This window comes from Thamnophis sirtalis, unplaced genomic scaffold (assembly GCF_051295495.1).
Source record: "Thamnophis sirtalis isolate CommonGarterSnake01/CBP01778 unplaced genomic scaffold, rThaSir2_p1.2 scaffold_1, whole genome shotgun sequence".
NCBI lineage: Eukaryota > Metazoa > Chordata > Lepidosauria > Squamata > Natricidae > Thamnophis > Thamnophis sirtalis.
In genome coordinates, this window is record NW_028261381.1 from 89,373,955 (window position 1) to 89,391,680 (window position 17,726).

Sequence of the window (17,726 nt, forward strand, 5' to 3'; positions counted from 1 at the left end):
TGCTTAAATATCTAGAATGTCCATTTATTTTTTTCCTTCTTTAATGTCTGTCCTTTTCCTGTTGTTCCCCTTGCATTGTTATAGATTAGGGGTAAAGCGTCCATTATGCTGTTGTCATCCCTTCCCATGCAATAGATACAATATAAATCTCCGGAGATGTATGTAAAACAGCCCATGGTAAAATGAAAATAAAAGCAAATGTTATGATTTGAAATCATAATACTTCCCTATTTCAGACTCAGATCTTTTTGTTTCTAGCTCCTTTCATCTTGCAATTGATCCAGATCTAGTGCTCACTGTATCAATGCCCACTGTACTGAAAGGATGTCCAAACTTTCCACTGGAAATTCAAGGGTGTCCCATTATCCTTCAGGTTAGTATCATTACTGTAGAGTATTCTAATCAAACATAGCAAATTATTATTTTAAATCCACAAATGGCAATTGTATATCAACTATCTGTAAGAATATGAGTATTTATGTATTCTTATAATTCAGAAGCTGGGTTAGGCAACTTTGTCTTCTCCAAATGTTTTGCGCTATAGAGTTACTAAACATAAAAAATACCTGTCCCTAAGTTGTTTAATAAATAGAGTGTTTAATTATTCGCATTACTCTGAGCTCAAATGAGAAATTAGTTTTAGCTTTCTTTTAACATAGCTATGAAGTCTTTGTATTCCTGCAGACTAGCTTCTATAACTTCAGCTTGCTATCAGTTCCTTTTTTGTTCCCTTTTTGTCTGGATATTCCTTGTCTGGTGCCACCCGGCTGACTCCTCATCCTTTTTACATCAATGACAGCTCCTACAATAGAGGCTCCTTGTCCAGCTAACTGATTGAGAGACTATGACAGAATGTCGCCCTTATATAATTTTAGATAGTTTTCTGCCATTCAATCACATATCTATTATGGTAATGGATGAGAAATATTTTATTTTGAAAACTTCTTTTTCCGAATTCATGCGCAAAAATTCAGAGCTTATCTTTAATACTTCAGTCCTTTCTCTTTTATTTAATTTTTGCATAAGGTTTCCCTCTGTTATAAAAAATCATATTGTTTCATGGATCTAGTTTGATCCATACAATGCTTCATAATCCAAGTCAGAGATGGTATTCAGCAGATTCTGACCAGGTCTGGAGAACCGGTAGCAGAAATTTTGAGTAGTTTGGAGAACCGGTAAATACCACCTCTGATTGCCCCCCTCCCATCTATTCTCTGCCTCCCAAGTCCCAGCTGATCGGGAGAGAATGAGAATTTTGCAGTAACCTTCCCCTGGACTGGGGTGAGAATGGAGATCCTTCCCCTGCCACGCCCACTAAGCCACACTCACAGAACCAGTAGTAAAAAAAAATTGAATCGCACCACTGGTCCAAGTGTTTAAAAAGTATATACAACACAGAATGCACAAAATCATTCAGTTGTTATCAGATATCTATAGAGGTATAAAAATTTCCAAAGTCTAGACCATTGTGTAATCTATTGAAGCTGTGTTTATAGTATTCACTAGATATAAATACATCATGTTTATCTATAACTCATTAAAGACAAAATTCATATAAGCTGATACCTAATATTGGCGTTCCCAACCCCTGAGTGCAAACCAGTTTGCACAAATGAGCAAAGCCCTATCCACACATATGTGGGATAAAGGCAGTGCGCAAAACCATGCTCCTCTCCATGGAACTGGTCCCTGGTGCCCAAAAGGTTTGAGGCCACTGATCTATAATTGGTTTCATATCCTAGTTCTGTAATTAAGTACTGATAAATATAAAGGGGAAGAAACAGATACCTAGCAGAGGTGTGACTGTGAATCACTTTTTTCTCTGCTTATTTTAGGCTGTAGACTAAATGGATCCCAAGATGACGGAACAGTATTTGGCAAGTTTTGTTTTCCCTAAACACATACCACAAATTTTGTGGTGAAAGTTTAGGGGACTCTTCCCTAAGAGGATTTGGTTGTGATTGCTTTCACAACTGGCTTGTTTTATAAATCATCTTTTGAAGATGATGATTTGGAGAAGAAAGAAGAAGTGATGTGGCAGATGTTTTTCTTATATTTGGAGTTTTTCCATGCCTGGTTCCTTAGAGCTGAAAGTTAAATAAGTTGGGTTAACTAGAATTCAAATGGATGGTTGTACTGAATATTTTATTTCATTTTCATTTTCATTTTATACAATCACTTATATACTGTGCATAAAAAAAAAAGAAAAAAGGAAAAAAAAAACCCAACATAACACTTCATTCCCCCATACACCCTCTCTTCTGCCCCTCCAACTTTCCTTTCACCCCTCCAGCATTCCCCTCTTCTACTTCCCTACCCCCTCAGACATCTCCCCCTCCCTCCATTTCACCCTCCTTACATTCCCTCTCACTCCCTCTTTACTTCTCCCTTCTCTTTCCCTCTTCTCCTCACTTTGGTGTATCCATACAATTCAATTTGTTTTTTACAATAAAAGTAGAAAAAGAAAAAAAGAAAAAAAAAGGAAAAACGAGCCGCAGTACACAAGTGAATTCTTATTGTTCTAAGGATTGAAACTGTAATTCCACCCTCCCCCCTCCCCTCTATAATCCCCCCTCCCTAACCCCCTTACGGCTTCGCAGGTCCCATGCCCGGCATAGTTCTTTAACAAGCATTTGAGTATAATAAGGTCAGCTAACTTTAAAATTAAAAAAAAATAAGATAAAAGTAAAGCCAAAAAGAAAAAGGAAAAATAGTAGAAAATAAGAAATTAAAAAAAAAAAAAAAAAGAAAAAACACCCACACTCACACACAAAAAGAAGAAAGAAACAAAAAGGGTCAATAAACCCACTACGTTAACACAGCTTCCCATTATCTGTAAATCTTAAACAATGTGACTCATTCCAAATTTCGATTATTTTGCTACTTGCAGGGTTTCAAACTATATTAGAGCCAGGTAAGTTGATCAATTAGAATTCCCCAACTAAAAATCTCCTTGCTTTGTCTATCTATTCAGACCTTTAATTTATCTCTTTTTTATCCAAATATCCAAACCTTTCTATAACACCATTAAACTCAAATACTTCTTTCATTTTTCATTTCCAACACCTCCCTTTCTATCCTTACCCACCTCCACATATAAAGTTTTTACCTTCCACCCTGCCTTTATCCATATCCACATATATATTTTATCCACATTCATTGCTCCTCCCATGTTTACTCCACTTTCCTGAAGATTCTCCGACCAATCTTTCTTAACCTTATATTGATATAGCAACTCAAACAAACATCAGCTTGCGTTCTAGCCCCAGGTAATCTAATTAAACTTTCGCTGCCCTTCCCTCTCCCACGCACCTCCCAACTCCGTTCGTTCCAAACCGCAACTCAAAAAGATCACAATTTCCGTTCTCCTCGCCTAAGAAAATAGTTCATGCACAATTTGAGTTAGAGTTCAGACAAAACTTCTGTAGAATATATGTCCACAATCAGCAACGCTTCTTTCAGTCTCCATGTCTCATCATCAATATGCCACTTTTCCATTTTATCCCAGACGGAAATCATAAAGCTTTAAAAACATCGCTTAGTCTTTATTCTTTAGTCTTCTGCCCTTCCGGAAGAGGAAAGCAACACCCTCCGCCTTGTAGCCACGTGTCTCGCTGTTTGTCTTCTCCTTCTCCTTGTCTCTCCCCAGATCCGGATGAATCAGGAAGTCCCGCCTTCAGGGTCTCGTAGTAAAATTTTCGGGCTTCACAGACGGAGTTAATGCGGTGTTTTTGGTTGCCAAATGTGACTGTAATACCAGCTGGGACTTCCCATTTGTATGAAATCTGAGAGTTTCTGAGCTCTTCAGTTAAGAAAGCGTACTGTCTTCTTGTTCTTAATATTTGAAATGGTATCTCTTTAAAAACAATCAGGTCATCCCCATCAATTCTCAACCTCTTTCCGTAGAGCCTCTGTATTATCTCATTTCTAGATTCCCTTGTAGTAAAGTATATTATTATGTCCCTCGGAAGCTGTCGCTGTTTTGCTACCCAGGAATTCTGGCGGTAAATTCTTTGAATCTGCCAATCAAAGTTAAGTCCCGGACTTCCCACCAAGCGACTGAAAGCTTCAAAGAATGTCTGTTTCAAATTCTCCTGTTGGTTTTCACGCAGCCCTCTAACTCGTATAGCAAAGGCAGACTTGTTATAATTTATCATGACAAGTTCTTTTTGGGCAGATGCAATTTCCTGTTCTAACGTTTGAATTTTTGATATCAGATTAAGGTTAGTTTCTTCCAAAAGTTCCAATTTGTCCTCCGTTTCAGCAATATAATCTGTCATGACTGTCATTACTCCGATCATATCCTGCTTTGCCTGAGCAATTTTAGCATCAAATTGATCACATAAATCCGATATCAGTTGATTAATCTCCTGTCTGAAATCATTAAGCGTTTTGAGAAGGAATTCTTGTGTTAGCAAATCTCCCGTGGAGGGTGTAGGAGACAAGGGTAGCGACTTCATAGCAGTTTTTGGAGATATGTTATTAAGGAAGCGCTTCTGTTTAGGTTTGGGAGCCATTCCAGAATAAAAATAAAAGACAAGCAATCAAGCGAGCCAAAAATCAAAGTCTGTGCTCCCCTCAGTTAATCTTTTAGCAATTAGTACGGAGAAGCCTTCAGGAGGGTAGGGTCAACTAGCTGCGTCAGATCAAACACAAAAGCTACGAGATCGCCATCTTGTGACGCAGCTAAAAAAGAAAGGGAGCCTTTTGCGAAATTGAAGCTGGTATTTTAAATAGTAATAGAAGAAATTCCTCGGGAATGGTCCCCGCCCGGATTGGCTTTTAAATAGCTTAGCTTTGTCCTGGGGGGGGAGGCAATCTGCCTAGGCTGCAAAAAAGGCAGCGCGGAAAACTGGCCGGAGTAAAGGCTCAGCTAATGTTGAACCTCTTCTCCATTCACAGCAAAAAGAAAAGCTATGAATTACAAAGAGATCCTAACGACTGACCTTCTCCCTGCCCCTTTCTGCCAGAAAGGGGAGATATCTATAGATCTTATAAGATATACGAACCAGAGTCCTGGCAGGAGCTTTATTGAGCTCCCGACGGCGGCAGCTCCTCCCCTCGAAGCCCCAATTCAAATGGATGGTTGAGAGTAGAGAACAGAGTTTTTACAAGTATTAATAATGGCTTCATTGTGAGCATTCCCTTTGTTTTCACCTTGGAATATAAATTTAATGGATAAATGTAGTAATATCGGAAAAGAGAAATGTAAGAGTAATTCTAAAGGAGAGTGCTGCATAATGCTGACATAGCCCAATATAAGTTAATTGTTGCTAAATGAGCATCTTAGTCTGCAGAGGAAGGCTTAGCAATAGCAATAGCAGTAGACTTATATACCGCTTCATAGGGCTTTCAGCCCTCTCTAAGCGGTTTACAGAGAGTCAGCATATTGCCCCCAACAATCTGGGTCCTCATTTTACCCACCTCGGAAGGATGGAAGGCTGAGTCAACCCTGAGCCGGTGGGATTTGAACCGCTGAACTGCTGATCTAGCAGTAGCCTGCAGTGCTGCATTTAACCACTGCGCCACCTTGACTTAATTAGTGATATCTCTATCTTCTAAAACAGTGTTAGTGATCTGTGGTTTTTTGGGGGGAAATTGATCTGCTGGACTGGGCTTCAGAGAAATCCTAGCTTGGACCAGGAAAAGGGGTGAAAGGCGACTGGTTTGGGTCGGTTCGCCCAAACCAGTACTAAAAAATGCTACTGTTCTCCCGAAACAATAGTAAAAGAAATGCTTTAAAAATTAAAAAAAAAATTCCAACTATCATTTGTTGTTAATAGCAATAGCAGTGGACTTATATACCGCTTCATAGGCCTTTCAGGCCTCTCTAAGCGGTTTACAGAGAGTCAGCATATTGCCCCCAACAATCTGGGTCCTCATTTTACCCACCTCGGAAGGATGGAAGGCTGAGTCAACCCTGAGCCGGTGAGATTTGAACCGCTGACCTGCTGATCTAGCAGTAGCCTGCAGTGCTGCATTTAACCACTGCGCCACCTTGTGCCGCGCAATCCTTGGATTTCTTTTTTTTAAAAAATAGCATTTTTTTTACTACCGATCAGCTGTGCAATAATTAGCTGTGCTTGATTGTCTGTGAGGTTCCTGCTTGTTGCAGGGGACATTTTGTGTAAAGTTCAGTTGTTTTTACATTGTGTGTGAGTCACTTGTGCAGCCATGCCCACCCGGCCACATGACCACCAAGCCATGCCTATCCGGTCATATCACCACCAAACCACGCCCACCAAGCCATGCCTACCAAGCCTTGCCCACCAAGCCACGCTCACAGAACCAGTAGGAAAATTTTTTGAATTTCACCACTGACCAGGGATGAGTGATATATTCCTCTATGCTAGCTGCCACCAACATCAAAAAGCAAGATACCTGGCTCCATTCTTCAAAAAAAAATCTCTGTTAATAAATCTATGAAATTTTGTGTTATTTTGTAAGCATCAGAATTAGCATGTTCTTCTTTTTAGTTTTGCTTAAAAAATTTTGGTCCCTTCTAGTGTTCCATTTCTAAAATCATCACTTATATTTTGTTATAGCTTGCAATCACCAGAACAGCCAACATAAATCTGTTTCCAATAAGTTGTTTATTTTTATATCGTAATTAAGTCCACAATCATTTTATAGTAAAAGTCATATTCCAAATTTATCTGAATCCTTAAACCATGTATCACTTTATTAGAGCGAAATCCCATCTATCTTTTTGCTGTTTATTTCAATTTTTTAAACTTCTTAAGCTTAATTAATTAATTTGCACAAGTTTTATAAGCCAATATTGTTAAATACCAGAAGTATATCAAAGAAGATAAAGGAGACGTACATAATATTGTCTAATTACCTAAGTTATCATAATTTTTAAATTGTAATTAAGTTAAGAGTGAAATATCAGCTTAAAATTATTTTTTAAAAAGGCAGGACAAATATTTTATGTTTTGACAGAAATACAAACCACATAATTATGGAGCTGCCAACCAAAAATGGAATTTTACAGAAACAAAAGTTTTTAGTGCCTTTTATACCACAATGTTGGATATAGAAATTACAGCAGCAAACTATGCTTCTATTTGCACATTTACAGTAACCAAGACAGAAAAAATTGACCAACCAGTAAGTATTACTTGTTCTATGGGAGGGAAAAGAAAAATGTAATTCCACTAATAAAAACATAACTTCGAAGTATTTTAATATTTAAAAAAAATTCTTTTAAAAGTACCATGATTCATGCCCATTTGTCTATAATTCTAAAACATTATTTATAGTCCATTTTATTTCTACCTTAAAATACTTTTTAAAGTATAAAAATGTCTAAACAGAAATTCAAATGTAAAGTGCCCCTTGATAGATTTTTCAAACAAAGCAGTCATTTCTAAAAAATATTTTAAAATTCCCTTTTGTAATTATCTTTAATCTTCTAATATATATTTTAAGATGCATTATATTTTTAACCAAAAAGACAATACAAAATTCAAAAAAGTGGCTTGTTATGTTTTTCAATTAAGCTATAGTAGAAATCCAAAAGTTAGAGTATGCTTTTTTCAAAACTATGCAGTTTAAAAATAAATGTTCTAGGATCAACTTAATTATAGAATTTTACTGATACATATAAAGGTAAAGGTTCCCCTCGCACATATGTGGTAGTCGTTTCCAACACTAGGGGGTGGTGCTCATCTCTGTTTCAAAGCCTAAGAGGCAGTGCTGTCCGAAGACGTCTCAGTGGTCAAGTGGCCGGCATGACTAAACACTGAAGGCGCATGGAACTCTGTTACCTTCCCACAAAAGGTGATCCCTATTTTTCTACTTGCATTTTTACATGCTTTCGAACTGCTAGATTAGCAGAAGCTGGGACAAGTAACAGGAGCTCACTCCATTATGTGGAGCTAGCCACTGAGTCACTGCATCCCCTCTACTGATACATATACAAAAAGAGAAATTGTGAAAACTAAATTTGAAATATTTGACATTTAAATAACTATGCAAAAATGTTCTGCAGTATTTAATTTAAAGTATTTTGACCATTTTTTTTAAAAAAAAAACAGGGCTACTATTTCCTTTCACGCTGTGGAAAGAAAAAGATAATGATATGTTTGGCTTGTGGAAGGACCATCAGAGGAAAGAAAGAACTGAAAAAATTGCTCCCTGGTACTATATTTTCCTGTGCCTCTGGATTCCAGGACAGAAATAATTTATCCTTTTGTCCTTTTAAATGCCTTGATGTTAATAAGGTGAGTAAAGCCTTTCACAGCTATACATTGGACATAACCAAATAACTGGCCATTTTATAACTTTATCTTTTATATAGTTTTCAAATAGTGGAGTATTTGTATTTGAACAACATTATGTAAAAAAGTAAAATTAAATACCATTTCTTTCTGGCTTTGGTAGTGGCTATTTGCTTTGGGCTACCTTTGAATCTAGACCATGGTCACATATTTTTAAAGGAAAGATAATGCTATTTATGCTGATATTAAGCAGTGTTTTAAAAATTATAGTGCTTAACTCTGATTTTGAAAATGCTGAAATGAGTTGAAATCATGCTTGGATTAATTCTGACTTTAACCATGGCTTTCCACCTGTGAATTGAGAATAATTGTGGCCAGCCTCACAATTATTATGAATTACTCTTCATGTAAAAGAACAGGAAGTGTGACTAATTATCTTTTGGCTTGTGTACACACACACACACACACACACACACACACACACACACACACACACACACACACAAACACGTGTTAAATGACTGTTGTTTATTGTAGCATGATTCAGAAGGGAACTGAGTTAAGCAAAAAATAACCTCTCCCCCTGCAGTTTACCATTCCATTATTTTTTTTAAGGACCTATAGTTAAGAGTATAACCCCTTGAGATGCAGAAAATCCTGATTGCCACTACAGTAGATACTAATATAGTAGCTACAAAGATAGTCCATTCAGCAGCTATAAGAACTAATCGAACTGAGATATAGTTATATACCTTGAGAAATTGCCATGGGTATATTCACTAGGTACATGATAGAAAAGTCAGCAGTTTTTTCTGGCTATACATTTTATTTGGGAAAGAAAGATTTGAAATCTGAGTACTATAATGTAGAAGCAATTTTCTTTTGAAAGAGAATATGTAAAAGATTTGAGTGGGTGGGTAATGTTAAACATCAGGGAAGATTAGCAATTAACATTAGCTCAGGAGTTTCTATTGAATTAAAAAAAACCCAGTCTATTCACTTCCTGTTTTACTTAATGGCCTTTGGGAAAATATCAGCTAAAAATGTATTTTCTACTACTTTCTTGGATGCGTATAGTATGTCTTAACATATTATTTAGGTTTTTTTGACGTAATCTATCATGTACAGGGCGGGGCATAACCTTTTCCTAGGGGGTCACAGCAAGATCGACAGCAGTTTACAACTTCCGCAACACCTCATTTTAAAGCCCATAAAAAACTGAATTGAATGAGCTATTAAATGTTAAATTTGCTTTAAGAATGGCTGGAAAATTCGATTCGGAAATGCAAATGCGACTCAGCAATTGTTAAAGGAAAACAATGTCGAATTTTGGGGCAATGACGTCTGGCCGGGAAATTCGCCAGATCTCAATCTGGCAGAGAACATTGGGGCCATAATTAAGGATTAAGGATGAAGTGGAAGCTCTGATGATTCAGGAGCAAGGTCAAAATCGATATTCGGTTGAAACTTTGAGAATGAATTTGGAAACTGTGTTGAAAAATCTGGAAAATCGAACGGAACTGTTTGAAGATTTGTTGTGTTCTTATCCACCTCGTTTGAATGCTGTTGGAAGGGCTAATGGTGGTCATACTGACTATTAAATCGTGTCAATAAACTCAGTTTTTGATGGGCTTTCGAATGGTGTATGAATTATTTGTGTTGTTATTACAAGTGTTGCTGTGACCCCCTAGGAAAAGGTTATGCCCCGCCCTGTAGTTATGTACCAATGGTAGTTAATCTAACCATTTTTAATATATAATTGCTGGCAATGTTTTTTTTTTATTCAATTCTAAATCCTCTGTAATTGGTGTACCTATAAAGGGATAGCTGCCTGTTCTTTTTGTCTATCTTGTATTTTCTCCAGTTTGTCATATAATGTTTGAAATTCAAATATTATTCAGTTTGGTCATCTTTTAAAAAATAACCTCACTAAGATTATAATAAAACTGAAATAATGGTAACATTTTGTTTTGTTTTATTGTGGAGATTGAACTATTCTCTGATAAGGCTGAATCCACCCTGCATTATTTTGAAGAAGTTCTAGCATCCTTAAAGAATGAAACCTCCTTGCAAATCATCTCAGAAAAGATATCTGCAGCTCTAGACCAAAAAACAGTGAAAATAATTGCATACAAAAATGGAGAAGGATACCGAAATGGGCAACTAATTGTTGCTCACACATTCCCAAAGGTAAGTAACAATAATCCTAAGAGAAACAGTGTGCCTGATCAGTTTTGTAAATAAGATTACAAAGTAAGATTAGTAATCTGTAAGGTTATATATATATGTGTGTGTGTGTGTGTGTGTGTAATATATATATATATATATATATATATATATATATATATATATATATATATATATATATATATATATATATATATATATATATATATATATATATATATATATATATATATATATATATATATATATATATATATATATATATTACCAGTTCATACATCATCATCTTTTAACAACTCCATAATCCCTTGAGTGGTGGAGTCTGGCCAACTAAATGGAGTGTTTTAATGGCCGGATGACCTTTCTGTCGCCAATGTGGAGTTTTGTTCAGGAGATATATTCTCAGTGTGCCCAGAGCGAGAAATATCTGCCTCCACCTAGGATCAAACTCACAGCCTCCTGATAGTGAGGCGAGAGCTCCACCCTAGGCCACCAGTTCACACATGTGTGTGTGTGATTGTGTGTTAATGTTGTAAATCTACAAGTGTCTGCCCTGAAGATGCAGATCAAATCCAACATGTGTAAGAACTACTATGGATCTAGCATGAGCAAAGACCATTGGAAGGAGGAAGAACCGTCTCATTGCAGGCAACACATTAAAAGTAGTATTTCTATAATTTACTAAGAGTTTCATTATTAATAATCTTAAATTTGCACAAGTATCCTCTCTTGTTTCCAAATGTTTCCCTGAATAAAATACAGGGCTTGTTTCTCTTGATGAAAAAAGGTGCTGAAAGCTTATGATATTACTTGAATTTATACATTTAATTATAAATATGCAGTGTGATCACCTAGTGAACCTACAAGCATTTGCAGGCAGTACATGTCTTGAAAATCAGAGATTTATATGTTAAGTGGGAAATCCAGATGAAGGTTTAGGAAAGGAAAATTATGTTAGGGGTTATTTAATCAATCAAGCAAAAATTGATATACAGCAATAGCACTTAGACATATATACCGCTTCACAGTGCTTTAAGCCCTCTCTAAGCAGTTTGCAGATTCAGCATATTGCCCCCAACAATCTGGGTCCTCATTTTATCCACCACAGAAGGATGAAAGGCTGAGTCTATAACCATGATGGTGAACCTATGGTGCATGCCAGAGGTGGCACACAGAGCTTTCTCAGTGGGCACCAGTTGCTCTTCTGCTTTCCTGCGCACACATGCACATTGGCCAGCTGGTCTTCACGTGCACCAGAGTGCTGGAAAGCCGAAGACCAGCTGGCTGGTGTGCATGCATGTGCTGGCCAACTGATCTTTCAGTTTCTGGCCCGTGCAAAGTCCAGCTGTCCAGCACACATGTACGGGCCAGAAACCCCAGAAACCGGCCAGATGGTGGTTTCAGTGCTCCGCCACCTGCATGCTCCGGTTTGGGCACTTGATGCTGAAAAGGTTCACCATTACTGGTCTATAGAATCTTAAAGAAATAGTGAAATACAAATTAATATAGCAACCTTGTTAGAAAAATAACAAAATGAGAATTACAATATTATAATTTATTTTTATATGTTGTTAATTATGCATTTGAAATATATACATATACACACATATATTTTCCTTTATGTAGTTGCTTTCATTATGTACAAGACGTCTTGAACTTAGCAGGACAGCTTGCAAGCTATATAACAGTGAAGGGACCCTGATCCTCACACTGCAGGATTTAGTCTTGTGTGCAGTAAATGATTACCTCAAAAAGCAAGAAACTGAAGAAAGAGATGAAGAAGCCATTTCTGATGATGGCCTTAAACAAATCGCATCTGTATTTTCGAGGAAAGGTAAAGTATGACTTTCCATATCTTGCCTATTAAAAGTATATGCAATTGATATATACTTTAACCAGCAAAATGAATCTTTTTGGGAGAAAAGACACATGGAACAGTTTTCTGAGCTACTGCCCCAAAGTCTCTAATTTTTTTAAAATTATTGTTGGTTTGCTTTGGTTTAGTTTTAGATGTTTATGCGTTTTCACGGTGTATCTTTACTCTTCTATTTTTAGATATATTGTGCAGTTTTGTATTGTGCAAAAAGGATAGTTTATGCAAGTAAATGGACCAAAGGTTTTGCCTATATTTCAGCTTATATATAAACAGACTTCTACTTGATTCTTTGACATCTTCATTAGATGTGTGGGTTCTTTTGCTACTTAGAGTCCTGTTCAAGAATCCTCTAGAGCAGAATGATATTGGTGGGTGTGGATTTTTTGCTGTTTTATTTACTTGGATTTTATTTTATTGGTTTAGGCAAATAGCTCATTTAATTCCATATTCTGTATAGATTGGTGGTCAACCATATGCATTCACAAAGCTCATAAAGACAGACAGGAGGGCAGGAATCCTCCTGTACTGTTGCTTTCCAGCAGCTCATATTTAAAATATACAGTCCATAATTTCAGCCTTGTAAATACCCACTAAGACAAGAATCTGTTTTTATCTTGCTCTTCCGGTCTCCTTTTATAACACCACTGAATTGGTAGCCTTTGTCACATCTGATGGCAGCAAATTCCACATTAGCTATTTGCTGTGCAAAGACATTCCTCTTTTTAATTGATTTTGAATCATCTAGTTTTTAATGTATGATTTTATAGATCTATAAAAAAGTAGATCTTTCCTCACCTACTTTTATGCTAAATAGAAAAATGTTGAAGATGTTGTAGAATATTTTCAGAGAAAATATTATAGGTCTCTGTTCTGACCCACCCTTGCACGGCTCATTAACAAACGCAGGCAGACAAAACTTAAGAGGACTCTTTATCAGTTTTTCAGTTCAAACTGGCTCCGAGCCCAGAAAATAACATAAACAAAACTCTCCGATAAGAATTCAAAAACAAAAGCTCTTACAAACTTGGCAGTTCTTTCGCAGTCTTCACAGATCAGATTTACATGAAAACACCAAAACATTTCTCCAAATGTAACAGGCAAATCACGAGTAATAAGCAAGCAATATTGTATTGACACGGAACACACAAAGGAACGAAGGAACGTATGTTGACTCCAGCAACTGGGGCGTGGCAGCCTCCCTCCTTTTATCTCCAAACCTGCCTCAAACCCGCCCCCAGCTGCATAATGAATCTTGATCCTGAAAAAGCTCTCAGCAGAACTGCTGAATCACCACACTGAATTTTGTATGCTGAAAAAAAACTCAGCAGAACTGCTGAATCCCCACACTGAATTTTGTATCCTGAAAAAGCTCTCAGCATAACTGCTGAGTCACAACAGGTCTTTAACCATTTTGAGTGACCTTCTCTGTACCTTCTTCACTTCTTTACAGTAACATCATTTTTTAAAATGTGGTGGCCAGAACCAGTGGTGGGTTTCAAATTTTTTTAGAACCTCTTCTGTAGGTATGGCCTGCTTTGTGGGAGTGGCTTGCTGGCCATGTGACAGGGTGGGAGTGGCTTGCCGGCCATGTGATCAGGTGCAGTGGCTTGCCAGCCATGTGATGGGGTAGAGGTGGCCAACTTGTAAAATGTGGTGAAACTCACTTAACAACGCTCTTGCTTAGCAACCAAAATGTTGGCTCAGAAACTCTGGCATTTGAAGCACACAAGTCTTAAAGCTGTCAAGTTACAAGACCCTTGCACACCTAACCCTTTAGAAAAAAACCCAGGGGTGCTCAAACTTGACAGCTTTAAGACTTGTGGACTTCAACTCCCAGAATTCCTCCTCTTGTTCTTCATCTTGATGATGTGCGGACGGGCGGGGGGAGGGAGCTGGAACCGGTTCTAAATGGCACTGTAGATTTATGGAACCTCTTCTATAGAAGAGGTTAGAACTGTCAGGAACATACCCCTGGTATGGTATATAACACATCAAGTCATCACTCAATTGATAGTTTTATTTTAAATTCCATTCCTAATTATCCTAAGCATGGACTTTGTCCTTTTGTAACAGGTACATAACTCAACTGTCCACAAAAATGCCAGGATTCTTTTTTGAACCAATTCAGGTCTCATGAATGCTTTGCTAATGTGAAGTTCTACTTGCTCTTTTGCATCAATGCACATCCTGTTGCACTTTCTTTATTGAAAGGTATTTGTCATTTGAAATCCACATAGAGATCATTTTGAAATTCTTTGTCATCCATTTTTAAAAAATGTATTTCAACAAATTTGATGACATCAATAAATTGGAACATCGTACCCCTAAATACAGATTCTTTATTAATTGATTAAAAAGTATCACTTTTTTTTACTTAAATTAACCTGTGACACACTTTGCTTTAAATAGCTCTCCTGTTTACAAATTATTGAATTATTCACCTTTTTTTTTCTTTCTTAATCATTTTCCAGTTACCAGTCTATGACATGATAGGTGCTTTCCTCTAAGTTGATGAAAAAAATGATGAGGTAGTTGTAAAAGACTTTTTGAAGTAGAGTTTTTAGATTTTAAAAAATGTAGATTACTGAAACAAAATGTAATGTTGCCGAAATCTTATTAAAAGTATAGGTTTGAACATAAATGAACAAAGGAAGTAAATACAGATAAATGGGGACAGTAAGACATGCTGCATGTAGGCATGCTGGTGCGCTTATGCACACCCCCTTTACGGACCTCTTAAGAATGGGATGAAGTCCACGGTAGACAGTTTGAGATTGAAGCTGTGAGGGTTTGAGGATGTAACAACAGAGTCGGTAGAGCATTCCAGGCATTGATCACTCTGTTGCTGAAGTCATATTTTGAAGAGTTTGAAGCAGTTTACCTTGAGTTTGTATCAATTGTTTGCCTGTTTATTATTGCAGTTGAAGCTGCAGAAGTCGTTATTAGTTTCTTTTTCAGAAAAGTATTTGTATGTTTGATCATATTCTTTAATAAAACATTGTACCATTTTAACTTAGAGTGGACATTAAACTAATGGGACATAAATTTCTATGTATTCTAGAACTTGAAGCAACTCTAGTTACACTGATTATTTTCAGATTATTCTCAGGAACAGGTGCTGATTTTAAAACTATGTTGCATATTTTTATTGGAAGATCAGCAACCTCACATTCACAATCATCAGATGTATATCATCTGGGTCCAGCTATTTGTTTATTTTTATTTCATCTGTTTCATATTTTTGCTCCTTCTGTCTGTTTATTGAACCCTTCTTGGAAGAAAAACCCCTAAGATAGACATCTATCTTATCATCAATGAAGACAGAAGCAACAAATTAAGCTTCTCCTCAGTTTTCCTTTCCTCAACCAGCACCTTTTTGCAACTGCTTTATGTGAGAGTGCTCTTTCTGTTTTTTATACTTGGGTGAGGTCATCTTCCTATCATTTTTGCTCTGCTGCTAGCACTTCTTTAAGCAGACTTAAGAAAAGAGCTTTGAAAGTTCTTTATAATGGATTTAGCAGCAGATTCAATGTCTTTATCTGGACTGACAGCTACTGCTTAATTTGGTTTCAACAGCACTTCTCAGATGATCAATTCAGACTACTTCCATATCCTCTCATGCAACACATTGACCCTGGAGGTAATATGTGATTCCCATCTAAATCAGAATGTTGGTTGGCTCCTTTTTTTCCTGGCGATTTCCACTATGTTAGAACATTTTCTTAACACTCTAGATGTTAACAGGATCTTGGCCATGTATATTGATGCGGCAGCCTTGATTAATCAAGATGTAGCATGGAACAAGGGTTATCTGCCAAATATATTTCTCAGCAATAACAGTGTGCCAAAATGGATTCTGTAGACACCGAAAACTGTTTCTGTGTATATACAAATGTGTAATTGACAACTTGGAGAACCACAATTACAGATTATCATCCTGTAATAGAAGATGAAAATTAGTTGCTAGTATGTATAGATCAGGGGTGGGTTTCAGCCAGTACACACTGGTACACCCATATCCATTCGTGAAATGTAGTGTGTCTTCCCATACCCGTTCTTCCGGAGGCCCCGTACCTGAACGCTCCCTCCCCTGGCCTGCCCCCTTGCTTGCTCCCCCCCACTGGCCCAGTTGCCGTTCACTCGCTCACCCTGCCTCTCTGCACCAGGCTTGCCCCGCCTACCCACTTCCTTTACCGGAGTGGTGGATTGGGAGAAGCCCACATGGTGCATGCTCCCCTCTTTGACAGTTGCCTGGTTTCCAATGGGGTGTGTGAGAAATCCATGTTTTTCCTCCCTCTGCATGGATTTCCTCCCCCCCCATTGGAAACGAGGCGGCTGTTAAAGAGAAGGGCGTGCACGCCAGATGGGCTTTTCTAATAGCCAAACTCCCCTCCTGTTCCTTCTTCAGCTGTTGGAAAAGCCCACATGGTGCGTGCTCCTTACTTTGACAGCCGCCTGGTTTCCAATGGGTGTGTGTGAGGAATCCATGTTTTTCCTCCCTCTGCATGGATCCCCCCAATTGGAAATGAGGCAGCTGTCAAAGAGAAGGGAGAAAGAACAGGCTGCAGGAAAATCCACTCCCTTTTCCTGCCGATTGTTCTGTACTAGGGATCAAAGCACCAGAAACACATCCCCAAAAGGCTCAATCCAAAGCCTTCAGCATTGCAATCCTGGGAGTGGCAGAAAAAAGGAAAGAAAAAGAAAGTGGGAAAGAGAAGAAAAAAAGAATGAAAGAAAAAGGGAGAGAGAGATAAAAGGAAGGAAGGAAGGGAGGGAGGGAACTTATGACCATAACTGAGCCCAAAATTTTGGTTGCTAAGCAAAAACATTGTTAAGTGAGTTTCACCATGTTTTCTAAGTTGGCCACACCCACCCAGTCCCATGACTGCCAAGCCACTCCCACCTGATCACATGACTGCCAAGCCACTCCCACAAAACAGGCCACACCTACAGAATAGGTTCTAAAATTCTTTGAAACCCACCACTGGTATAGATTGTCTGAATACTCTTAATTGTAGGGCAACTGATAAATTCTGGAAAAAAAATCTCTCCCTCACATATCTACTGCAACAAGTATATATATTTGCAACAAGTATTGAAGTTCACAGTCTCACCCTTTATTTTTAATGTAGAAACACACACATAACAATGGAGAAAAGCAGCTTTGTTAATTTGTCAAATTCTTGACAAATCTTCTATTATTATAGTTGTTCTAATAGTCATAAGAGGGGTTGGGGTGAACTGGTGCTGGGAAATTAAGTGTTTAGCCAAACAAAACAATATAACTGGATGGTGTTTTAAAGTTCTACTAAAGAGAACTGTCCTGACAATTAGAACAATTAATCAGTGGAATACCCTTTGCCTCCAGAAGTTGTGAATGCTCCAACACTGGAAGTTTTTAAAAAAAGATTGGACAACCATTTGTCTGACATGGTATA

At 37.5% G+C, this 17,726-nt stretch overlaps 1 protein-coding gene across 2 annotated transcripts in view; it reads left to right on the forward strand.

Annotated features, from left to right (window-relative positions):
* The window catches only part of DCDC1 (doublecortin domain containing 1), a 265,682-nt gene that overhangs the window by 233,394 nt on the left and 14,562 nt on the right, over window positions 1-17,726 (forward strand). For both annotated transcript variants that reach the window (XM_087718678.1, XM_087718686.1), the window contains exons 28-32: window positions 259-373; window positions 6,946-7,113; window positions 8,043-8,228; window positions 10,212-10,415; window positions 12,039-12,246. In XM_087718678.1, the coding sequence (XP_087574804.1) occupies window positions 259-373; window positions 6,946-7,113; window positions 8,043-8,228; window positions 10,212-10,415; window positions 12,039-12,246 (881 nt within the window). The remainder of the gene's footprint in view (window positions 1-258; window positions 374-6,945; window positions 7,114-8,042; window positions 8,229-10,211; window positions 10,416-12,038; window positions 12,247-17,726) is intronic.